This window comes from Oncorhynchus masou, chromosome 28 (genome assembly GCF_036934945.1).
Source record: "Oncorhynchus masou masou isolate Uvic2021 chromosome 28, UVic_Omas_1.1, whole genome shotgun sequence".
Classification (NCBI taxonomy): Eukaryota; Metazoa; Chordata; class Actinopteri; order Salmoniformes; family Salmonidae; genus Oncorhynchus; species Oncorhynchus masou.
The window spans coordinates 59,731,775-59,758,320 of record NC_088239.1 but is presented as its reverse complement, the minus strand read 5'-3'; the positions used below and the strand labels follow the sequence as shown (position 1 = coordinate 59,758,320).

The window sequence follows — 26,546 nt, the reverse complement described above, 5'->3', positions numbered from 1 at the left end:
CAAAAAGATTTAAGACAAAAAGATTTAAGTGCCTTTGAACGGGGTATGGTAGTAGGTGCCAGGCGTTTGTGTCAAGAACTGCACCGCTGCTGTGTTTTTCACTCTCAACAGTTTCCTGTGTGTATCAAGAATGGTCCACCACCGAAAGGACATCATTCCATCTTGACAAGCATTGGAGTCAACATAGCCCAGTACCCCTGTGGAACGCTTTCGCCACCTTGTAGAGTCCATGCCCCGATGAATTGAGGCTGCTCTGAGGGCAAAAAAAGGAAAGATGACCAGGTTCTGTGCAAGTTCTCCCACTTAAAAAGACGAGAGAGGCCTGTAATTTTCATCATAGGTACACTTCAACTATGACAGACAAAATGAGAAAAAAAATCCAGAAAATCACATTGTAGGATTTTTTATTAATTTATTTGCAAATTATAGTGGAAAATAAGTATTTGGTCAATAAAAAGTTTATCTCAATACTTTGTTATATACCCTTTGTAGGCAATGACAGAGGTCAAACGTTTTCTGTAAGTCTTCACAAGGTTTTCACACACTGTTGCTGGTATTTTGGCCCATATTCCTCCATGCAGATCTCCTCTAGAGCAGTGATGTTTTGGGGCTGTTGCTGGGCAACACGGACTTTCAACTCCCTCCAAAGATTTTCTATGGGGTTGAGATCTGGAGACTGGCTTGGCCACGTCAGGACCTTGAAATGCTTCTTACGAAGCCACTCCTTCATTGCCCAGGCGGGGTGTTTGGGACCATTGTCATGCTGAAAGACCCAGCCACGCTTCATCTTCAATGCCCTTGCTGATGGAAGAAGGTTTTCACTCAAAATCTCACGATACATGGCCCCATTCATTCTTTCCTATACACGGATCAGTCGTCCTGGTCCCTTTGCAGAAAAACAGCCCCAAAGCATGATGTTTCCACCCCCATGCTTCACAGTAGGTATGGTGTTCTTTGGATGCAACTCAGCATTCTTTGTCCTCCAAACACGACAAGTCGAGTTTTTACCAAAAAGTTATATTTTGGTTTCATGCAACTGTGATGTAATAATAACATGTGTAGGCCTGGTAATAATTACATTGATACAATTACTTCACCAGTTTTTTATTTATTTTATTTAACTAGGCAAGTCAGTTAATAGCAAATTCCTATTTACAATGATGGCCTACCAAAAGGCAATAGGCCTCCTGCGTGGACGGGGCCTGGGATTAAAACAAATAAATACAACATAAATATAGGACAAAACACACAACACAACAAGAGAGACAACCCTACATAAAGAGAGAACTAAGACAACAACATAACAAGGCAGAAACACATGACAACACAGTTATATTGTCTTATATTGTTCGGTGTAACAATGTAACAATGTAACACTCTGGTCAATAGCCTACACTGTAACAGTTAGGGAGATGATGTGTGATGTGCTTCGATGACAGCTGATTGTTAGTGAAAGCCACTGGCGCCTCTAGCGTCGCATCAAAGCCTGTATCAAAGATTCTAAACAGTGCTGTAATCCCTTGCTTTGATCACGTGAGGACTGAATTTGGCCAAATGGGAAAGCGAGTCTCTCGTAAACTGCCGGCCGCCATTACATTGCTATGCGTGGTGGGCTGGCAGATAGTGCACGACGCTGCTAGCGGCTATTCGCGTAAGCACTCAGCACGCTCACATACACACACAGTGAGCCACACATATTTATACATAGCCTACTCACATACGCTTTCATACGAATATTACAGAAAAGACACTGACTGAGACATAAACAATGCCTGGAAAGGGATTCGTTGCTTCTGAATTCCTTGATGAGAAACATCGCATATAATCGACGTTTTAATTGATTAATTTTAATCCATCATAAATCTTGCCTTAAAGAGGGAACACGTTTTTAAAAAGGTATGTTTTTTAAAGGGAGATAACGAGACTGGACTCCTGACCAGCGTGAAACATTTATTTGATCGTCATAACGTCAGATAAGGATTGTCACCATTGCTGGATTATCAACGTTTTCTTGGATACATTATTGCATCTACTGTTATTTCAAGCTAAACAAATATTTTAAGGTCTACAGTTAATTGTTGGGAGACTGGGAGGACATTTCGTAATGATATAAAACAGAAAGGAAGGAAGGATCTTTTTTTAACCTCGGTCTGCTGCTGCCGTTTTCCTGCTGTTGGACGGAGCATACTTTTTTTCGATGAAGAATACGAAAACATTTAAAATTGACACATTTAATAGCCTTTTTGGTTGCGAGACCATCAACTCTCTTGCGGTTCACCTTGGATTACCCGACGAAAGAGCAAGCTTTATTTTTTTAGCCTCGCTTGTCTGCAGTCTGACGTTATTTGCAAAGTGAAACAAGGATTAAACATTCCTGTTCACAGTTGCCTGTTGTATGTGGTAGGCTACATTGTGAGGGGAACGGTGGTGTTAAGAAAGAAAGCTATTAATAGCTCATGCAATTCTCGAAAACTATCACAACTGGTGCATCAGTTTGCCTTGTGGGGGCTGACGGAATCGAATTCAGATTTCTTGCATGCAATTTGCAACAGACTGGTCTTCGACACATAAACGGTCCATTTAGTAGTGTTTAATCAGTGGATAATACACGCGTAATAAACTACATCGTTTTTCTATAAGAAGTTTTCGGACTAACCACGCATTTTGATGGATTTTTGCGCTCAGGAAGAAAATAATAGATCTACTTCGCATGGATTACACTATTATTTAATCATTAAAGTATCATCGGAAAGACTGGCATGGACACGGATGGACATTTTTCTCCATGGATTAAGACACGGATACATTTTAGCCTAGCCTACATGCTTTCTGCGTTTGAAAATGATCAGGTTTGGATCGCCTGAGCTGAACAGTAACAATGTTCTGATCTGCGAACACACTTGGATGTACAAAAACAAACCATTCGTTTTGGTAGGCTATACAATCAAAGGGGGTTATTGATATATTTAGAATCCTTTCTTTGAGTGCACCCTCTGTTCAGCCGGGTTATTTTTTTTATGACAGTTGACAAAATATTTGGGCTACTTAAGGTTAGCCATTGATCTGTTAGACAATTACCCGTGTTTTGGCGGTGGTGTGGCATACTTGTAAGGGAACCGCTGCTCGGTCTTGTTACCGATCAAGGATTTCGACATGCCCAGTACTGACGACCCGAACGGCGGACGATTATGACTACGGCAGCGAATTGGGTGGCTAACGGGGCAAGCCTTGAAGACTGCCACTCCAACCTCTTCTCTCTGGTACAGTAAAACAAATAATGGGTACTCATAAAGACACACGAACGAGGCGTGATACGGTAGTAGGCACACTTAGATCTGCACTCGCGGTACAAAGGTGAACCAATTGTCGGTGCTGTTATTAGCCAATCATTAACTCGAGCTACTGGGCCGGGAAAACGACCATGTTTTATCACTAAACGTGTTATGATAATAGATACTACTTTAGAGGCTTTAACACCACATTGTTTTGTAGCCTGTTCAAATATATGCAGCCTCATAAATAGTAATATTGTCAGTTTATTATTCATGTTACACTAATTTGTAGGTCTATAATTGATTTTAAATTATCCAAATTATGTCAGGCAGCATAGTTATGTGACATTGTGTAAAGACACATTGAACTAGCAGACATAGGCCTACTTCAAAATCAAGACAGACTGAAATAATGAAGAATAAGCTTTTTAAAGTGTATGCTCAAATTTGGAACACTTTTCCCTAACTTCACTTCTCAACAACTGATTTGGAAAGAGCCTTTCCACTGTATCCTCTCACTGATTTTTTGAGTTGGAGGGAAAATGCGTGGCATATCTTGATGTTCAGCAAATAATTGTATAATTGTAGCGATGCATAGGCTACTGCTCAAACACAACAGAGCATTCAAGTAGCAGGTTATGACACAGAAGGGAAATTTGTATATCTGGATTAATGTGAAACGAGAGGCATCCAACCACAAGTTATTAAACCCATAACCCCCTGCTCAAAGTGGAGGTGAAGTCATGTGTTCCGTACTAGAAGGGAAACATGGGCATGTCTGTCAGACAGTAGCATCTCTCAAGTTGACAACAGAATGTCCACTTTCAAAGTCATTATTGGTAGAATATAGGCAACTTTTTGCTCGGATCACCAAACAAACCTCTCATCTTACATGCATTAGCGGGATTCACACGTTTTCTGTTATTGCCTTGAAGCTATTCCAATCCTCCATATCCCACACTTTCCTCAACATTGTTTTTCACTGAGGGAGACTTTGCACTTACTGAGTTAATTTAATATTTTTTTTATTTAACATTTATTTAACTAGGCAATTCAGTTAAGGACAAATTCTTATTTACAATGACGGGCTAGGAACAGTGGATTAACTGCCTTGTTCAGGGGCAGAACAACAGATTTCTTTTACCTTGTCAACTCTGAGATTCAGTCTAGCAACCTTTTGGTTACTGGCCCAATGCTCTAACCACTAGGCTACCTGCTGCCCCACGCACTAAAGGCATGTGGATTGGATTGAGTTTGGGCATGGGGTCTGGAGCCACAACAACAATAGGTTTCTTGAGGGCGTTTTAGATTATGATGCTGGTAGTCATGTTCAATTATAGCTGCAGTATGCCTCTGACACGGCACTGTTTCAGTCAAGCTCTCAGTGTGGTTTGTGAGGGTTTGTGGCAGCAGGTGAGCCATTCCACCAATTCAGCCAGCGAGTGTTGGTGGAGAGGAGGGAAACCTTTGCGGGAGTTTTATCCCATGCCGCGCAAATTCAGAAAAGCCCTCCTGATTGATTTACTGCTCTCTGTTGGTATACATGAATTTAATCCGATCAAATCTCAGTGCTTTTAGTGTAATCAACAGAGCTCCTCTGTCAGGCTCTCTCTCTCAGCACAGCTGTGGAAACAGAGTAAAACAGTGATTATGTTTTCGTCAACTTTCTAAGCACTGTGTTTTCCCTCCAAAAGACTCCCCCCTCCATTATCATGCTGTGCAGAGGGCTGGCAAGGCTACATGCCCTCTCTGTCTGTGTGTACAGCTTTAGAAAGGTGAGGGAGAAGAGCTACGTCTGCTTGTTGTGCAGTTAGTCACTGTGATGACTGTTAGATAGTCAGAGTCAGATGAACACTAATGACAAACCAACCAGTGGCTTGTTAAGGAGGGAGAGAGATGGGGAGATCACTCATTCCAGAGTGTTAAGGTCAAATAGAAAAACTGCAATTTTAGAGTCTTTTCATATGCTATTGCTATTATATTACTACTAATACTTATATTATGGCTATTGTGTACAATCGTATTTGTCACTTGTTTGATTGTTTACATGGGTGACAATTTTCTTTAGATAAGTCATGGTTATATATTTTCACACCTCGGTCTCAGGGTGCTTTACCAGTGAAAGCCCTTTTCTAACAGTCTGTTGAGCAGAATTCCACTGTGCAGTAACCTTGTCCGAATTATTTACTACGTTATCACGTCAATAAAACAAAACAGGTATAGTACTAGGCAGCATGTCTTTATTAAAAACAGATTACTGTCAACCTATTTCGATTGCACTGTGAGACATTTCACATTTACATGTTAGTCATTTAGCAGACACGCTTATCCAGAGCGGCTTACAGGAGCAATTATGTTTAGGTGCCTTGCTCAATGGCACATCGACAGACTTTTCACCTAGTTGGTTCGGGATTCAAACGAGCAAACTTTCGGCCCAACCGCTAGACACATCTCTTTCACATTCATCTCAGCATCATTAATAGCTGGTAGGACAGAAAAAAACGGATATCTCAGAGAAGAAATGAACTGGGAAGCTAGGAGCATAGGAAAGAGGGATGAAGACAGAAGTTAAGCAGTCTTGTTTGAAGCAGAAGAATATGTCTCTTTCTATTGCTGGGAGAAAAAAAGGTGGTTTGAGAGTGAGAGAGTGAGCGGAGCATGGGGAATCTGTTTTCCTTTTAGGAAAGTATTATGTTTGATGTGCATTTCCTGAGCACTAGCCTCAGCCCATTTGAGAGAAAGAAAGAGAGAGCATGGCCTAACTCTGTAGGCTGGGCAGGTTCTTTACAATGACTCATGCCCGAGTCACTGCTGAAATATGAAACGCAAGGAGCGCACAGCCTATGATGCAGGGAGCATCAGCGTGTGCACACACATTCCTCCTAACACACACACAGGGGGAAGCAAACACAGAGACAAGCTTGCAAAAACACACAAAAACATATCATATTATACTCATAAAAATATTGACAAACACACTAGGACATACACACAGGGACATGTACGCGTGTACAAACAGGTTGGATTCTCTTGCTTTAATTAAAAGAGTTCACCTGTCCCCCAGACAGGGCTGCGGGGAGTGAAACACTGGTAATTAAGTGTCGTCAAGTGGAGTTATAATGTGATCAGCTAAGAGGTGCTCATTAGACAAACTGTATTCCAATAGAGCTCCATGCATGTATAATGATAACCAACCGTGAAAGATCGAGAGAGAGGGGAGTAAAATAAGAAATGGGCTGTGTAATACAATTGAACAGGAGGGCCCACTATATTTAGGTAACTTAGTGTGCCTGCTCAGAAGGAGCTATATTAGTGGCCAGTATTCAAATGTTAAAGGATTACTACTACATGCCTGACCGGGACCTTGTACTTTAATGACTAAAAGAGTACCTAGCCAGGGTTTCTGTGACGCCAACTCTAGATCTCAAGTCCAATGCCCTGTGGTCTTTCTCCATCTGACCAGCTATAGCTCTATCTCTCAGGGCTCTAGTAGCCAAAACACAACCTCCTCCAGCCCTCTTTGGCTGGTCTCCCTGCTAGCGTAGTGACAGTTTGTGCAGGTCTCACCTGGAGAGGCTGTTTGGGGAGCTGGCTAATCTACCTCTGTCACTGCATGGGGATCCCTGTCAACACAACAGGGCTCAACTCAGCAGGGGTTGGTCCCTCTATATCATCCTTTCGGGGATAACATCCTTAGCTAAACACAGACCCACTTACCCCCCCCCCCCCCACACACACACACACACACACACACACACACACACACACACACACACACACACACACACACACACACACACACACACACACACACACACACACACACACACACACACACACACCTTGGGACCAATAAATTACTCCACTACAAATCGATCTATTAACGAGCCTTGTCGCTTCCCAAGGGGGCGAGGCACAATGATTGAGGGAGGGGAGGGCAGAGGAAGAGGCCTCTCTTCGCTACCAATCCCCTGATATAAATCCTGGGTGGTGAGCCATGGATCTTGTCTGAGCAGGACCTGTCTCGGCCCTGCCAGAGAGGTGAAGTATGGATAAAAGAGAAGGGACAGGGAGCCACCCTGGTCCTGAAGTGGGACAGGGATGGGGACAGAGATGGGGACAGCATGGGATGGGGTAGGGGGGAGATATTTTGGAGCACTGTGGCTCGAGTGTGAAATATGTAAGTCCTGCAGTGCCAGCTGTGTGCTATTCTTAGCCCTCTGGTGTTCCTGCATTCAGGGCGACAGAGGGGAGAGTGGGAAAGGGGAATTGGCAGGAATGAGCTGTAGAGAGGCCGCTGCCGTGGCTGCTACTGAGGGGATGTCTAGCATTGTGACTCTCCTCATTCAGGGCTGCCGTCTTTATCTCCATTACAGGGACTCCAACTGTTCCAGTGACACGTTGAGTTTTTCCCTCACACTCTTTTTCACACAACTTAATATAATTTCACCACTCGGTTTTTCCACCACAACACTGACTTTTGTAAATATGTTATCATGATTTCCATAATGCGATTTCTCATATGTAAATTTGACACTGTGTTTTAAAGCTTCCTTTGGAGATAAACACGCTGTGATTGTGAGAGGATTAGGTGTCTTCCAGAGATGCTCTGGAGACGTCATACAGACGTTGTGGTCTTTGTTACTGCAGCACTGAAAATCCCTTTGTAATTACCATAATTGACCCTACGATCTTGATAGCGAGAGCTTTTCCTTGTAAAGGAGCTATCTCTCTCAGCTGGTATGTGTTCTTTTCGTCTGACAGCTTAACCGATATAGTAGTTGGCTGAGATTCAATAACAGTTATACTCCAGTTAAAGGCTGGTTTAAAGCAAAAGTGTCTGGAATAGAATGGCTATTCTAAATAGTTGTTGTTGTGCGTTAGTGAATTCTAATCAGCATGCGGTCATGTTTTATTGAGAAATTACCCCTCTCGTAAACAAACACTCTAGGTCCAGATTGTTGATTTGATAACCATTGCAGGGTATTGATTTGCACCATGCTGCTGCCACAAGTGTGCTCTCATCTTGAATTAGCCGACATCCGGCCTTTTCACATGGTAATGAACATTTGCACCGCTCGTCTCAGCCCTGGCAAACACTGGGGTTGAGATTTCCAATATGATATGGAGACATGTTTTTGTCAATATACAGTAGTCAACCATGACTAATCATGCAGTGCATATTGAGCCCCAGATGTTGTGTTATGAACAAGACAAGCTGTTGTATCTGTAAGAGAAGCAGCCCTGAGGGAATAGGAGTGGTACTTTAAGGTCATGTTTGGCTGTGTTAAGATGTTGTGAGAGCCTGGAAGTCAAGGCAGTCAGTCAGTGCAGTCACTTCTCTGATTCATCTCTTTGAAGGGCTCTCCATGCTGCCACTCCCACTTGGTGTCAGGGTAAAGGTACTGCAGGGTTCTGTACTGCCAGCACTGCAGACAGAGGGAGGAGGGTTACTGCTGTCTGCTTCTGTTGTTCGAACTGAGATTGACTTTACTTACAATAATGAAGCAAGTCAAGTTGAATGCATGGACATAGGACTTGTTTTTGTTCTGAAGTCATTACAATTGAATTCACTTTTAATTACGTAGGCTACGTCCAATTATTTATATCATATGTCAGACTTTTATTTGCATTTGTCCAATTAAATAGCTTTACACATTTCTGCTGCCCCCTGCTAGTGCTCAGTAAAGTAAGTACATCTGCATAATGTAAAATTGTTCATAACAAACGCACAGTCATAAGCATCAGACTAATCTAGTGGTTGGATATGAATGTGTTGCTTCTGGTAAGTCAGGGGCTTTCCTGACATGCATTATATGCTGGATATAGCAATTATTTAAATTTTAATCAGAGTGTGAATTCCAGGTGCATGGTAGCAGACAATGGAGGTGTTACTGGTGAGGGAGGAGGGGACGGGAGAGATGGAGAATTACATCCCTTTGTAAGAAAGGACCCCTAAACTGCTTGAAATGTTATCTTTCCACCGTAACCCTGGAGACAGAATCTCGAAAATTGAATAAGTTGCTGAAGTCTTACAGATGTTGTATGTTGCCTAGCAACTGTTTTTACTTCCCTCTTTTTTTCCTGGTGTATTTCTTCGGGTCTGTCACAGTTAATTAAGTTGCACTGGAGACACACGGCTGGTAATGGAGGGACTGGTTTATTTATTTGTCCATTAATAATACACGTTAAGCAGGGCCACTGTTTTAGGTTGGTCCTCCATGAGAAAACCCAACAGCATGACTCCATGTCTTTGTTTGCCATTGGAGTGGGATCTTGTCAGCATTGTCTGTCACAAAAAACAACAAACACCAAACACCTGTCTTCATTGGTCTTCCCCCTTGTCATGTCCCGCCCCCCTCCCATTGCATCAGGTGAGAGGTTCATTTTAGCTCTCTGCAGTTTGAGCCACAGCTGATTGGCAGGCGCAGGCGCGTCCATCACTCTGCCCCGGGGAGGGTTGCAGCTCTAATTAGGTGGCTTGGCTTGCCTGCCTCCCAGGGCCGATTCCAACAACAGACACACGATCAAGACGCCCCTTTCTTTGAAGGGCCTTGTAAAGGTGCCGGCAGAGGGCAGAATAAAATCACCTGTTTAGTTCTGAGAGCCCTAGAGGCCATTTTCTGCACCTGTTTTTGTCCCTCTCTTGTCCCCTCTGCTATGCTGTTATGTGCAGAGGTCCCTGTGCACTGTAAAATGCCAGAGGTCGGGAAAAGCAGGCAGTAATATGAGTTCATTTGATTTCAATTGCTAACTGAAGAAGGGGGATCTAGCCTGTTCTGATTTCTCGAAGGCTCTCAGCATTTCCAGAGCCATCCACCATGCCTCATATGGAAAAGAGATTCTTTCTGGTTTTCATGGTAGTTACATTTTTCAACACTGGGCTACTGTGAAACAGGCTGGTTTCAAGGGTTGAGGTAATTTCAGTTTCCAATTCAAATCAGTTCAGGAGCTGAGCAATAATAAAAATAAAAAATATATGTGAAATCTATTTATGACTTGAATTTCAGAAGTTTTAGAATTTGAGCTAAATGGATTTGACTCGTTTGCTGTAGATGGTTTTGGGATGATACGTGAGTCATGTCTCCAGTACCGTCTTTTGAACAAACCCCAAATATTGGCAGCATGTCAAGTGTCTTCAGATATTTGACGGGCTGTAAATGCCACCCTGACAGAAAGTGTTTCACAGAAGCTGTGATCGGTAAAGCTGCTGATATAAGCTGTCTCTCAATTGCCTAAAGTGCTCTCCTCCGTCCAACTCTATTGCTCTTACGTTGCTACAAGAATCCCAGAGTGGCACCTCTGTTCCACTCTTTCATCTTTCAGCATGAGACGCTTTGATACCAGGTTCCCATCTTCTAACTGGTGAGGAGACCCACCTGTTCAAGTGACCCACATTCGTAAAGACTAGAAGGCTTTGATAGTAAGTGAGTTTTTAGAAAGTCAAGCTGTTTGCTAAGCTGAACTTAACATTCAGATGGAAGAGATAGCATGGGGTGTTGATAGTAAGTTAGATTGTACAGTGACGTCCTCTGGGGTCCTTGAGAGCTCCAGGTTAATCTGTGCTTTATGTTTCTGTCACTGATTACAAAATAAAATGATTTATTTTTAATTTTTCTATGGGGTAGATCAGGTTTAATATTGCAGCTAGATTTTAGCTTCCATCAATGCAATTGTCTGCATCATTTTCAATCCCCCCAATATATATTTTTTGTAAATATATACAGTTGAAGTCGGAAGTTTAAGTACACTTAGGGTCATTAAAACTCATTTTTCAACCTCCACAAATTTCTTGTTGACAAACTAAAGTTTTGGCAAGTCTGTTAGGACATCTACTTTGTGCATGACACAAGTCATTTTCCCAACAATTGTTTACAGACAGACTATTTCACTTATAATTCACTGTATCACAATTCCAGTGGGTCAGAAGTTTAAATACACCAAGTTGACTGTGCCTGTAAATAGCTTGTAAAATTTCAGAAAATTATGTCATGGCTTTAGCTTCTGATAGGCTAATTGACCTCATTTGAGTCAATTGAAGGTGTACCTGTGGATGTATTTCAAGGCCTACCTTCAAACTCAGTGCCTCTTTGCTTGACATCATGGGAAAATCAAAAGAAATCAGCCAAGACTTCAGAAAAATAATTGTACACCTCCGTAAGTCTGGTTCATCCTTGGGAGCAATTTCCAAATGCCTGAAGTGACCATGTTCTTCTGTACAAACAATAGTATGCAAGTATAAACACCTTGGGACCAGCCGTCATACCGCTCAGGAAGGAGACACGAATCATTCCCAGATTGACCTTGTGAAGGACCTTGTGAAGATGCTGGAGGAAACAGGTACAAAAGTATCTATATCCACAGTAAAACGAGTCCTATATCGACATAACCTGAAAGGCCGCTCAGCAAGGAAGAAGCCACTGCTCCAAAACCGCCATAAACAAGCCAGACTACGGTTTGTTAAGTTAAAGTTAAAGCTTGGTCGCAAATGGGTCTTCCAAATGGACAATGACCCCAAGCATACTTCCAAAGTTAGGTAGTATGAAAATAGCTCCATTTTCATCAGATGACAACAGAAGGGCAACTCTATTTGGCTGGCAGCCACACGAAAATGAGCTTAAAATGAAGAAGCAAGGTCTTTTTTTGCTAAAATGATGCATGGACATCATATTTCTAATGTTTAGGCCTATCATAGAAAGAATGTAGCCAGCTATATTTCTTAATGTTCTGCTTTAATATTGCATTTCACCGTAGTACTGGAGAAAAGAAGCTACATATCATTTGGAGTGCTGTCTGCTGATTGAATGCCTGTTTGTGAATTCTCATCATAGTTTAGAAGGGCAACTGAAGCACAAAATGAGTCTGATGCCGAGCAGAAGTTACTTTAAGAAGCATTTTAGATCTGTGTTTACAAAACTCCAGCAAGATATTTCTTACGTGTTTTATCTTTTTTTTCCTGCGTGAAAAACACAAAATTTTGCATTAATACAGCCCCTTTAACTTGCTATCTAAGTAAGTGGCTGAATTAATAAGGTGACGGGGCATCATATTGTTTTAGCTTTCTGCCGGGTCTGAGAAGTAAAAGCCCTTTGGGGGAGTTATTTGTACAGCTGCCACTGTTATCTTGATTTCCTTGCGTTTTTACTCTTCTCAGTTCTTGGCCGTCTGCTCCTCTACCCTCTTCTCCAAGCAGGCAAGCCGTTGACCTAGCGACTCTAGACTCACAACAGACACAGTATGTAGACATGCTGCTGGAGAGCCAGTACTGCATGCGTCAAAACTTTGACCATTTGCACGATGTCTCTCGTTCCTGTTCGCTTGTAAATGTCAAACTCACCAAAAATGACATTCGGTTGCTCATACCTATATATGTATAACTTTATGAGCTTGATTGCCTGTCTTTGCAATTATTTTATTTTCATTTGCAATTGTTAGCATATTTAGCTAGCAGCCTGCAAGGATTTTTTAAATTTACTTTTGCAAATTACTTGTTAGCATTCTGGTATTAGACGCCCAATGGTCTTTTTTGCATTTTTTGACACCCCTCTGTGTACCACGCCGGTAATACCATAAATCCCGGGCTGAGAGAAGGATGGTATGACGATATGAAAATCTGGATGCCTCCCAATCCTAGAAGGAAGTGCTCTGCCCACTATACAGTCATGTCTCTGCTGTCATGCATGACCTTGTGCGTCAATGTACGTCTATTTGTTTTTTGTGTGTATTTTCTCCCCTTTTTTTCTCCCAATATCTATTACAATCTTGCTATTGCAGTGCCTTGCACTAGTGTGTGTGTGTGTGTGTGTGTATGTGTATCAGTCTAGAGGAAAAATTACATTTGCGACATGGAGGTCAAATACAAACAATCCATTCATTATTACTCGTGAAGCTATTCCCCAACACCCCAAGTTGTTAAGGCAGGACAATAATGTGAATGTTTTCTCACTCCACAAGAACTCTTGTGGCTTCGCCTTTCTGTCTGCCGCTGACCTCAAAGGTGTGGATTGAGTCAACTGTGCTTTCCTGTCTGTGCAGAAACCTTATAATTATATTATGGGGGTTTCCCTGTTGTTATTTGTCTCCTGTTTAGAGTCTACGGGTTTTCTATTGGGTTGTGTGTTAAGGCTGTATACAATAGGTTCACTATCACCTTACTGAGTTGTGCTGGTTTGCTGAGGCTCTATATAGTGAGTCCAACACACTACATGTAACATCTACAGTGTCTTACTGTGCCTGTACTGTATGTGCCTGACTTTTATCCCCACTAAGTTATGTGTCTGACTCTGGCCACTACTTGCAATTTCAGCTATGTGTGTGTCAAAGGTTCACCAGAGGAGACGTTTTGACTCCCATATGTGTTTGATTACAACCAGATGTCGAGTGTCTTCTGTTTGACCCTTTTGCAGGATATTGTATTGGTTGATACCTGAACACAAACACTGTAGTATAGTCATTCACCTGTCTGTATACTAACACATACAGTAACAGTCAACAGTTTGGACACACCTACTCATTCAAGGGTTTTTCTGATTTTTTTAAACGATTTTCTACATTGAATAGAATTTTGTAAAATAATAGTGAAGACATCAAAACTATGAAATAACATATATGGAATCATGTAGTAGCCCAAAAAGTGTTATACAAATCAATATATATTTTATACTTGAGATTCTTCAAAGTAGCCATCCTTTGCCTTGATGATCACTCTGCACACTCTTGGCATTCTCAAATCAAATCAAATCAAATGTTATTTGTCACATACACATGGTTAGCAGATGTTAATGTGAGTGTAGCGAAATGCTTGTGCTTCTAGTTCCAACCATGCAGTAATATCTAACAAGTAATCTAACCTAAGAATTTCTCAACATCTGCCTTATGAAATTAAAAGTGTAAAGGAATGAATAAGAATATGTACATAAAAATATATGAATGAGCGATGGCCGAACGGCATAGGCAAGATGCAGTAGATGGTATAGAGTACAGTATATACATATGAGATGAGTAATGTAGGGTATGTGGACATTATATAAAGTGGAATTGTTTAAAGTGGCTAGTGATACATTTATTGCATCAATTTTTCATTATTAAAGTGGCTAGAGATGAGTCACTATGTTGGCAGCAGCCAATCAATGTTAGTGATGGCTGTTTAACAGTCTGATGGCCTTGAGATAGAAGCTGTTTTTCAGTCTCTCGGTCCCAACTTTGATGCACCTGCACTGACCTCGCCTTCTGGATGATAGCGGGGTGAACAGGCAGTGGCTCGGATGGTTGTTGTCCTTGATGATCTTTTTGACCTTCCTGTGACATCGGGTGCTGTAGGTGTCACAGAGGGCAGGTAGTTTGCCCCCGGTGATGCGTTGTGCAGACCTCACTACCCTTTGGAGAGCCTTACGGTTGTGGGCGGAGAAGTTGCCTTACCAGGCGGTGATACAGCCCGACAGGGTGCTCTCGATTGTGCATCTGTAAAAGTGTTTTTGGTGACAAGTCAAATTTCTTCAGCCTCCTGAGGTTGAAGAGGCGCTGCTGCGCTTTCTTCACCATGCTGTCTGTGTAGGAGGACCATTTCAGTTTGTCCGTGATGTGTACGCCAAGGAACTTAAAACTTTCCACCTTCTCCACTACTGTCCCGTCGATGTGGATAGGGGGCTGCTCCCTCTGCTGTCTCCTGAAGTCCACAATCATCTCCTTTGTTTTGTTGACATTGAGGTTATTTTCCTGACGCCACACTCCGAGGGCCCTCACCTCCTCCCTGTAGGCCGTCTCGTCGTTGTTGGTAATCAAGCCTACCACGGTAGTGTCGTCTGCAAACTTGATAATTGAGTTGGAAGCGTGCATGGCCACGCAGTGATGGGTGAACAGGGAGTACAGAAGAGGACTGAGCACGCACCCTTGTGGGGCCTCAGTGTTGAGGATCAGCGGGGTGGAAATGTTGTTACCTACCCACACCACCTGGGGGCGGCCCGTCAGGAACTCCAGGACCCAGTTGCACAGGGAGGGGTCGAGTCCCAGGGTCTCGAGCTTAATGACGAGTTTTGAGGGTACTGTGGTGTCAAATGCTGAACAGCATTCTTACATGATTGCGTCGTCTGTGGACCTTTTGGGGTGGTAAGCAAATTGGAGTGGGTCTAGGGTGTCAGGCAGGGTGAAGGTGATATGATCCTTGACTAGTCTCTCAAAGCACTTCATGATGATAGAAGTGAGTGCTACGGGGCGATAGTCATTTAGCTCAGTTACCTTAGCTTTCTTGGGAACAGGAACAATGGTGGCCCTCTTGAAGCATGTGGGAACAGCAGCCTGGGATAAGGATTGATCGAATATGTCCGTAAACACACCAGGCAGCTGGTCTGCGCATGCTCTGAGGACGCGGCTGGGGATGCCGTCTGGGCCTGCAGCCTTGCGAGGGTTAACACGTTTAAATATTTTACTCACATTGGCTCTCTTAACCAGCTTCACCTGGAATGCTTTTCCAACAGTCTTGAAGGAGTTCTCACATATGCTGGGCACTTGTTGACTGCCTTTCCTTCACTTTGCGGTCCAACTCATTCCAAACCATCTCAATTGGGTTGAGGTTGGGTGATTTTGGAGGCCAGGTTATCTAAGCTGCACCATCACTCTCCTTCTTGGTCACACATGCAGAGATCATCCATTCACCTACTCTGCGTCTCACAAAGATACGGCCAAAAATCAAAAATTTTGGCTCATCAGACCAAAGGACAGATTTCCTCCGGTCTAATGACCAGTTCTCGTGTTTTCTGGCCCAAGCAATTCTCTTCTTCGTATTGGTGTCCTTTAGTAGTGGTTTCTTTATAGCAATTTGACCATGAAGACCTGATTCATGCAGTCTCCTCTGAATGGTTGATGTTGAGATGTCTCTGTTACTTGAACTCCGTGAAGCATTTATTTGGACTGGTAACTCTGATGAATTTATCTTCTGTAGCAGAGGTAACTATGGGTCTTGCTTTCTTGTGGCGGTCCTCATGAGAGCCAGTTTCATCATAGAGCCTGATGGTTTTTGCGACTGCACTTGAAGAAACTTTCAAAGTTCTTGACATTTTCCGGACCTTCATGTCTTAACCTCTCTGAACCACCCATCACGGATCCGGTATAATTGTCATCAGCAACGCTGAATAGCATAGCGCCACAGTCAAATATTACTAGAAAATATTCATATTCATGAAATCACAAGTGCAATATTGCAAAACACAGCTTAGCCTTTTGTTAACCTGTTGATACTCCCCATCCCGTATCCGGGATCGTGAATAAAGCCTCAGGCTCATTAGCATAACGCAACGTTAACGATTTCTGAAAATCGCAAATAAAATGAAAATAATGCGCCTGCTCTCAAGCTTAGCCTTTTCTTAACAACACTGTCATCTCAGATTTTCAAAATATGCTTTTGAACCATAGCAATTCACTAATTTGTGTAAGAGTATGCTAAGCTAGCTTAGCATTTTGAGTAGCATTTAGCACGCAACATTTACACAAAAACCAGATAACCAAATAAATAAAATAATTTACTTTTGAAGAGCTTCGGATGTTTTCAATGAGGAGTTACATAGCAAATGTTCAGTTTTTCCTGAAATAATCTTTGTGTAGGAGAAATCGCTCCATTTTGTACATCACATTTGGCTACCGAAACGAACCGAAAATTCAGTCACCAACAACGTCAAACTTTTTCCTAATTAACTCCATAATATCGACCGAAACATGGCAAACGTTGTTTGGAATCAATCCTCAAGGTGTTTTTTCACATATCTCTTCATTGATATATCGTTTGTGGAAGCCTGCTTTCTTCTCTGAATTCCATGGAAAAATACTTGCAGCTGAGGTTTGCGCACCAATTTCGGCGCAGGACACCGGGCGGACACCTGGTAAATGTGGTCTCTTATGGTCAATCTTCCAATGATATGCCTACAAATACGTCACAATGCTGCAGACACCTTGGGGAAACGACAGAAAGGGCAGGCTCATTCCTCTCGCATTCACAGCCATATAAGGAGACAATGGAAAACGGAGCCTCAAAAATCCTGCTGATTTCCTGGATGCCGTTTCATCTTGGTTTTGCCTGTAGCTCACGTTCTAGGGCACGCACAGAGAATATCTTTGCAGTTCTGGAAACGTCAGAGTGTTTTCTTTCCAAAGCTATCAATTATATGCATAGTCGAGCATCTTTTTGTGACAAAATATTGCGCTTAAAACGGGAACGTTTTTCATCCAAAAATGAAATAGCGCCCCCAGAGTATCAAGAGGTTAATCCACCTGTCGTCTCAGATTTTGAAATTATGCTTTACAGCGAAAGCAATACAAGCGTTTGTGTAAGTTTATCGATCGCTCGACCAAACAATAAGTACACTTAGCATCAGGTAACTTGGTCACGAAAATCAGAAAAGCAATCAAATTAATAGTTTACCTTTGATCTTCGGATGTTTTCACTCACGAGACAGTTAGACAACAAATGTTCCTTTTGTTCCATAAAGATATTTTTTATATCCAAATACCTCCGATAGTTTGTGCGTTATGCCCAGGAATCCACCGGAAAGAGCGGTCACCACAACGCAGACAAAAATTCTAAATTATATCCATAATGTCCACAGACAAATGTCAAACGGTTTTTATAATCAATCCTCAGGATGTTTTTCAAATATCTATTCGATAATATATCAACCGGGACAGTTGGCTTTTCCCTAGGACCGGGAGTAACAATGGCCGCCTTTCTCTTTTGCGCACAACTCACTCTGAGATCCCCCACTTATCCACTTCCGCAATGTTGTCGTTCACGCTCATTCTTCAAAATAAATGCCTGAAACTATGTCTAAAGGCTGTTGACACCTTAGGGAAGCCATAGAAAAAGGAATCTGGTTGATATCCCTTTAAATGGGCAATAGGGATGTGTCACGTTCTGACCTTTATTTCCTTTGTTTTGTCTTTATTTAGTATGGTCAGGGCGTGAGTTGTGGTGGGCAGTCTATGTTTGTTTTTCTATGTTCGGTTTCTGTTTCGGCCTAGTATGGTTCTCAATCAGAGACAGGTGTAGTTAGTTGTCTCTGATTGAGAATCATACTTAGGTAGCCTGGGTTTCACTGTTGGTTTGTGGGTGTTTGTTTCCGTGTGTGTGTTTGTTGCCACACGGTACTGTTTCGGTTTGGTTATTTCACGTATTCGTTTATTGTTTTTGTATTTCATAGTGTTCAGTGCTTTTCTTATTAAAATTGTCATGAACACTTACCACGCCGCATCTTGGTCCAATCCTTACTCCTCTTCAGATGAAGAGGAGGAAATCTGCCGTTACAGGATGCTTAAGAACAGAGAGGTTTCAAAAACAGGGGCAGTTCCTGATTGGATTTTCCTCAGGTTTTAGCCTGCAATATCAGTTCTATTTAACTCACAGACAAAATTTTGACAGTTTACGAAACTTTAGAGTGTTTTATATCCTAATATGTCAATTATACGCATATTCTAGCATCTGGTCCTGAAAAATAGGCCGTTTACTTTGGGAACATTATTTTTCCAAACATAAATATAGAGGTTAAAGTAATGATGGACTGTCTTTTCTCTTTGCTTATTTGAGCTGTTCTTTACAGAATATGGACTTGATATTTTACCAAATAGGTCTATCTTCTCTATACCACCCCTACCTTGTCACAACACAACTGATTGGCTCAAATTAAGAAGAAAAGAAATTCCACAAATTAACCATTAACAAGGCACACCTGTAAATTGAAATGCATTCCAATTCGTTTTGATGTCTTCACTATTATTCTATGATGTAGAAAATAGTAAAAATAAGGACAAACCCTTCAATGAGTAGGTGTGTCAAATTTTGACTGGTACTATATACAGGTGAAGTCAGAAGTTTACATACACCTGAGCCAAATACATTTAAACTCAAATTTTCAGAACTTTCAGAATTTAATCCGAGTAACAATTCCCTGTCTTAGGTCAGTTAGGATCACCACTTTATTTTAATAATGTAAAATGTCAGAATAATAGTAGAGAGAATGATTCATGTCATGTTTTATTTCTTTCATCACATTCCCAGTGGGTCAGAAGTTTACATACACTCAATTAATATTTGGTAGCGTTGCCTTTAAATTGTTTAACTTGGGTCAAACGTTTTGGGTAGCGAAACACTTTTTAAGTTCTGCCCACAAATTTTCTATAGGATTGAGGTCAGGGCTTTGTGATGGCCACTCCGATATCTTGACTTTGTTGTCCTTAAGCCATTTTGCCACAACGTTGGTAGTATGCTTGGGGTCATTGTCCATTTGGAAGACCCATTTGCGACCAAACTTTAACTTCCTGACTGATGTCTTGAGATGTTGCTTCAATAGATCCACATAATTTTCCATCCTCATGATGCCATCTATTTTGTGAATTGCACCAGTCTCTCCTACAGCAAAGCACCCCCACAACATGATGCTGCTACCCCCGTGCTTCATGGTTGGGATGGTGTTCTTCGGCTTGCAAGCCTCCCCAAAAAGTACGATTTTTGTCCCCATGTGCAGTTGCAAACCGTAGTCTGGCTTTTTTTAGGATGGTTTTGGAGCAGTGGCTTCTTCCTTTTGTATCTGTTTCCTCCAGCATCTTCACAAGGTCCTTTGCTGTTGTTCTGGGATTGATTTGCACTTTTCGCACCAAAGTACGTTCATCTCTAGGAGACAGAACGTGTCTCCTTCCTGAGCGGTATGACGGCTGACTGGTCCCTTGGTGTTTATACTTGCATACTATTGTTTGTACAGATGAACGTGGCACCTTCAGGCGTTTGGAAATTGCTCCCAAGGATGAACCAGAGCTATGGAGGTCTACAATTGTTTTTCTGAAGTCTTGGCTGATTTCTTTTGATTTTCCCATGATGTGAAGCAAAGAGGCACTGAGTTTGAAGGTAGGCCTTGAAATACATCCACAGGTACACCTTCAATTGACTGAAATTATGTCAATTAGCCTATCAGACGCTTCTTCTCGCCATTTCATCATTTTCTGGAATTTCCCAAGCTGTTTTTATGCACAGTCAACTATTTGTGATCTTCTGACCCACTGGAATTGTGATACAATGAATTGTAAGTAAAATTATCTGTCTGTAAACAATTGTTGGAAAAAATAACTTGTGTCATGCACAAAGTAGATGTCCTATCCGACTTGCCAAAACTATAGTTTGTTAACAAGACATTTGTGGAGCGGTTGAAAAACTAGTTTTAATGACTGCAACCTAAGTGTATGTAAACTTCCGACTTCAACTGTATCCACTGAAAGCTCACAGTTAGATTAATCTCTTCTTCTCTACAGATCGGGGAGAGATCGCGCTTCTCACTTGTTGCTGTTGTCAATCACAGGGTCTATAATACAAAAGCAGCCTTGCCACACAGATAAGCGAGAGATTGAGTGCAAGAGAAGAGAAAAGTGAGATAGTGGAGGTTACAGGAAGGTCAGACCTCCGAATTCTTCCTGTGACTGAAGGAAAATTCCTGTTTTTTGAATTTGGTTCATTCAGAGATGGGAGAACTAAGGGCCAGTAAACAAGGTGCTTGAAACAGTGCTGTTTTAATTAGCCATGGTTAACAAATACAATCTAGCTGACTGGCAGTGGAGTGGAAGAAACTCAGGTTGTTTCCGGGTGTTATGATTGATTTGTGTTCCCTCGTATTATGAGGGATAAAATGGCACTGGCCCTCTCACTAGCTCTGTCTGGGTTGTCATGACCGGGCGTGAGTCAAAGTAAGATGAGAGGGTTCCTTAGACACTGATCTAAGGTCAGTTTGGCATTTTCACACTATTAGTAAAGACCAGGATTTGGGGAGGTTACGCTGATCCCAGATATATGCCTATGGGTAACTGGGACTCACCCATTGTTCACTAATGACTTGTAGTATAGACAACAGTAGGTTGGCCCCTACAGGGTTAGTTGATTTCAGCTGATCTTAGATCTGTGCCTATGGTCAACTGGGAGTAGTTTCAGACCTTCTAGACGAGCGGTACATAGAGCAGCTGCTCCTTGGCTCCCAGGTTACACAGAAACCTGCCCTGGGCCTGCACATACACACCTCATTAGCACATCACTCCTGTTATCATTGGATAAAATGACTCTTGCCGACTGAGAACCAGAAATTGGGCCTTTGGAAGCGAGGCATGGCTTTTAAACACCCTTAATCTGCATCACAGCTCTGGTGTGTGTATACACTGACTAAGCTAAACATTAAGATCACCTACTCTTTCCATGACATAGACCGACCAGATGAATCCAGGTGAAAGCTATGATCCCTTATTGATGTCACTTGTTAAGTCCACTTCAATCAGTGTAGATGAAGGGAAGGAGAAAGGTTAAAGAAGGATTTTTAAGCCTTGAGACAATGGATACATGGATTGTGTATGTGTTATTGAGAGGGTGAATGGGCAAGGCAAAATATTGAAGTGCCTTTGAACGGAGTATGGTAGTAGGTACCACGCACACGGGTTTGTGTCAAGAACTGCAATGCTGCTGGCTTTTTCACGCTCAACGGTTTCCTATGTGTATCAAGAATGGTCCACCACCTAAAAGACATCCAGCTAACTTGACACAACTGTTCGAAGCATTGGAGTCAACATGGGCCAGCATCCCTGTGGAACGCTTTCAACACCTTGTAGAGTCCATGCTCCAACTCAATATTTGGAAGGTGTTCCTAATGATTGGTATACTCAGAGTGTGTGTGTTGTGTGTGTGTGTGTGTGTGTGTGTGTGTGTGTGTGTGTGTGTGTGTGTGTGTGTGTGTGTGTGTGTGTGTGTGTGTGTGTGTGTGTGTGTGTGTGTGTGTGTGTGTGTGTGTGTGTGTGTGTGAGGTAGAGGAGAGGAGTGGAGAGTGGGGTAAGTTGAGACATTGTTTAAATATTCAGCATCACTCCGTAAAGAGAAATATAGTATTCTTTCTAACAAAGATATCTACATATATTTCAGGATATTGTGTTTCCCTGGAAATAATTATGTAAACATTACGGTTTTGAAAACATAGCTTGTCTAAAAAAAGTTGTCTCTTTGCAAAATACTTACCCCATGGCCATTGGCTCAATTTACCCCAAGACAAACATTTGGACTAAAGTACCAATCAAAGCAAATTTTATTTGTCACATACACATGGTTAGCAGATGTTAATGCGAGTGTAGCGAAATGCTTGTGCTTCTAGTTCCGACAATGCAGTAATAACCAACAAGTAATCTAACTAACAATTCCTAAACTACTGTCTTATACACAGTGTAAGGGGATAAAGAATATGTACATAAGGATATATGAATGAGTGATGGTACAGAGCAGCATAGGCAAGATACAGTAGATGGTATCGAGTACAGTATATACATATGAGATGAGTATGTAAACAACGTGGCATAGTTAAAGTGGCTAGTGATACATGTATTACATAAGGATGCAGTCGATGATATAGAGTACAGTATATACGTATGCATATGAGATGAATAATGTAGGGTAAGTAACATTATATAAGGTAGCATTGTTTAAAGTGGCTAGTGATATATTTACATCATTTCCCATCAATTCCCATTATTAAAGTGGCTGGAGTTGAGTCAGTGTGTTGGCAGCAGCCACTCAATGTTAGTGGTGGCTGTTTAACAGTCTGATGGCCTTGAGATAGAAGCTGTTTTTCAGTCTCTCGGTCCCAGCTTTGATGCACCTGTACTGACCTCGCCTTCTGGATGATAGCGGGGTGAACAGGCAGTGGCTCGGGTGGTTGATGTCCTTGATGATCTTTATGGCCTTCCTGTAACATCGGGTGTTGTAGGTGTCCTGGAGGGCAGGTAGTTTGCCCCCGGTGATGCGTTGTGCAGACCTCACTACCCTCTGGAGAGCCTTACGGTTGAGGGCGGTGCAGTTGAGGGCGGTGCAGTTGCGGATGCTCTCGATTGTGCATCTGTAGAAGTTTGTGAGTGCTTTTGGTGACAAGCCGAATTTCTTCAGCCTCCTGAGGTTGAAGAGGCACTGCTGCGCCTTCTTCACGATGCTGTCTGTGTGAGTGGACCAATTCAGTTTGTCTGTGCCGAGGAACTTAAAACTTGCTACTCTCTCCACTACTGTTCCATCGATGTGGATAGGGGGGTGTTCCCTCTGCTGTTTCCTGAAGTCCACAATCATCTCCTTAGTTTTGTTGACATTGAGTGTGAGGTTATTTTCCTGACACCACACTCCGAGGGCCCTCACCTCCTCCCTGTAGGCCGGCTCGTCGTTGTTGGTAATCAAGCCTACCACTGTTGTGTCGTCCGTAAACTTGATGATTGAGTTGGAGGCGTGCGTGGCCACGCAGTCGTGGGTGAACAGGGAGTACAGGAGAGGGCTCAGAACGCACCCTTGTGGGGCCCCAGTGTTGAGGATCAGCGGGGAGGAGATGTTGTTACCTACCCTCACCACCTGGGGGCGGCCCGTCAGGAAGTCTAGTACCCAGTTGCACAGGGCGGGGTCGAGACCCAGGGTCTCGAGCTTGATGATGAGCTTGAAGGGTACTATGGTGTTGAATGCCGAGCTGAAGTCTGAACAGCATTCTCACATAGGTATTCCTCTTGTCCAGATGGGTTAGGGCAGTGTGCAGTGTGGTTGAGATTGCGTCGTCTGTGGACCTATTTGGGCGGTAAGCAAATTGGAGTGGGTCTAGGGTGTCAGGTAGGGTGGAGGTGATATGGTCCTTGACTAGTCTCTCAAAGCACTTCATGATGACGGAAGTGAGTGCTACGGGGCGGTAGTCGTTTAGCTCAGTTACCTTAGCTTTCTTGGGAACAGGAACAATGGTGGCCCTCTTGAAGCATGTGGGAACAGCAGACTGGTATAGGGATTGATTGACTATGTCCGTAAACACACCAGCCAGCTGGTCTGCGCATGCTCTGAGGGCGCGGCTGGGGATGCCGTCTGGGCCTGCAGCCTTGCGAGGGTTAACACGTTTAAATGTTTTACTCACCTCGGCTGCAGTGAAGGAGAGTCCGCATGTTTTCGTGGCAGGCCGTGTCAGTGGCACTGTATTGTCCTCAAAGCGGGCAAAAAAGTTATTTAGTCTGCCTGGGAGCAAGACATCCTGGTCCGTGACTGGGCTGGATTTCTTCCTGTAGTCCGTGATTGACTGTAGACCCTGCCACATGCCTCTTGTGTCTGAGCCGTTGAATTGAGATTCTACTTTGTCTCTGTACTGACGCTTAGCTTGTTTGATAGTCTTACGGAGGGAATAGCTGCACTGTTTGTATTCAGTCATGTTACCAGACACCTTGCCCTGATTGAAACCAGTGGTTCGCGCTTTCAGTTTCACGCGAATGCTGCCATCAATCCACGGTTTCTGGTTAGGGAATGTTTTAATCGTTGCTATGGGAACGACATCTTCAACACACGTTCTAATGAACTCGCACACCGAATCAGCGTATTCGTCAATGTTGTTATCTGACGCAATACGAAACATGTCCCAGTCCACGTGATGGAAGCAGTCTTGGAGTGTGGAGTCAGCTTGGTCGGACCAGCGTTGGACAGACCTCAGCGTTGGAGCTTCTTTTTTTAGTTTTTGTCTGTAGGCAGGTATCAGCAAAATGGAGTCGTGGTCAGCTTTTCCGAAAGGGGGGCGGGGCAGGGCCTTATATGCGTCGCGGAAGTTAGAGTAACAGTGATCCAAGGTTTTTCCACCCCTGGTTGCGCAATCAATATGCTGATAAAATTTAGGGAGTCTTGTTTTCAGATTTGCCTTGTTAAAATCCCCAGCAACAATGAATGCAGCCTCCGGATAAATGGTTTCCAGTTTGCAAAGAGTTAAATAAAGTTTGTTCAGAGCCATCGATGTGTCTGCTTGGGGGGGGATATATACGGCTGTGATTATAATCGAAGAGAATTCTCTTGATAGATAATGAGGTCTACATTTGATTGTGTGGAATTCTAAATCAGGTGAACAGAAGGATTTGAGTTCCTGTATGTTTCTTTCATCGCACCATGCCTCGTTAGCCATAAGGCATACACTCCCACCCCTCTTCTTACCAGAAAGGTGTTTGTTTCTGTCGGCGCGATGCGTGGAGAAACCCGTTGGCTGCACCGCTTCGGATAGCGTCTCTCCAGTGAGCCATTTTTCCGTGAAGCACAGAACGTTACAGTCTCTGATGTCCCTCTGGAATGCTACCCTTGCTCGGATTTCATCAACCTTGTTGTCAAGAGACTGGACATTGGCAAGAAGAATGCTAGGGAGTGGGGCACGATGTGCCCGTCTCCGTAGTCTGACCAGAAGACCGCCTCGTTTCCCTCTTTTTCGGAGTCGTTTTTGGGTCGCTGCATGCGATCCATTCCGTTGTCCTGTTTGTAAGGCAGAACACAGGATCCGCGTCGCGAAAAACATATTCTTGGTCGTACTGTTGGTGAGTTGACGCTGATCTTATATACAGTAGTTCTTCTCGACTGTATGTAATGAAACCTAAGATGACCTGGGGTACTAATGTAAGAAATAACACGTAAAAAAAACAAAAAAATGCATAGTTTCCTAGGAACGCGAAGCGAGGCGGCCATCTCTGTCGGCGCCGGAAGTACATGTACAATCAAAGGTTTGGAAACACCTATTCATTCAAGGGGTTTTCTTTATTTTTTAAAATGGTTTTCTACATTGTGGAATAATAGTGAAGACATCAAAACTATGAAATAACACATATGGAATCATGTAATAACCAAAAAAGTGTTTAACAAACAGATTTTAGATTCTTCAAAGTAGCCACCCTTTGCCTTTATGTCAGCATTACACACTCTTGGCATTCTCTCAACCAGCTTTATGAGGTAGTTGTTAAAAGTTAATTTGTGGAATTTCTTTCCTTCTTAATGCGTTTGAGCCAATCCGTTGTGTTGTGACAAGGTAGGGGTGATATACAGAAAGATAGCCCTAAGACCAAGTCCATATTCTGGCAAGAACAGCTCAAATAAGCAAAGAGAAACGACAGTCCATCATTACTTTAAGACATGAAGGTCAGTCAATTCGGAAAATGTCAAGAACTTTGAAAGTTGCTTCAAGTGCAGTTGCAAAAACCATCAAGCGCTATGATGAAACTGGCTCTCATGAGGACCGCCACAAGAAAGGAAGACCCATAGTTACCTCTGCTGCAGAGGATAAGTTCATTAGAGTTACCAGCCTCAGAATGTGGCCTAAAGAAATGCTTCACGGAGTTCAAGTAACAGACACATCTCAACATCAACCGTTCAGAGGAGACTCAGACCTTCATGCGTGAATCAGGCCTTCATGGTCGAATTGCTGCAAAGAAACCACTACTAAAGGACACCAATACGAAGAACAGAATTGC

At 42.7% G+C, this 26,546-nt stretch overlaps 1 protein-coding gene and 1 long non-coding RNA gene across 7 annotated transcripts in view; one reads left to right on the top strand and one right to left on the bottom strand.

Moving 5' to 3' along the window:
• Positions 1 to 1,088: 1,088 nt before the first annotated feature.
• Positions 1,089 to 3,152, bottom strand: LOC135517988 (uncharacterized). The gene is made up of 2 exons (XR_010452097.1): positions 3,079 to 3,152; positions 1,089 to 1,202 (listed from the first exon to the last, which is right to left on the bottom strand). It is a non-coding gene; the product is annotated as an uncharacterized LOC135517988 (long non-coding RNA).
• LOC135517985 (mediator of RNA polymerase II transcription subunit 13-like) overlaps positions 1,602 to 26,546 on the top strand; it is a 121,877-nt gene continuing 96,932 nt past the window's right edge. For 5 of the 6 annotated variants that reach the window (XM_064942780.1, XM_064942783.1, XM_064942782.1 and 2 more), the window contains exon 1: positions 1,602 to 3,260. In XM_064942780.1, coding sequence (XP_064798852.1) covers positions 3,189 to 3,260 — 72 coding nt within the window. In that variant the 5' untranslated portion in view covers positions 1,602 to 3,188. The remainder of the gene's footprint in view (positions 3,261 to 26,546) is intronic. The other variant, XM_064942784.1, reaches the window with a different exon arrangement.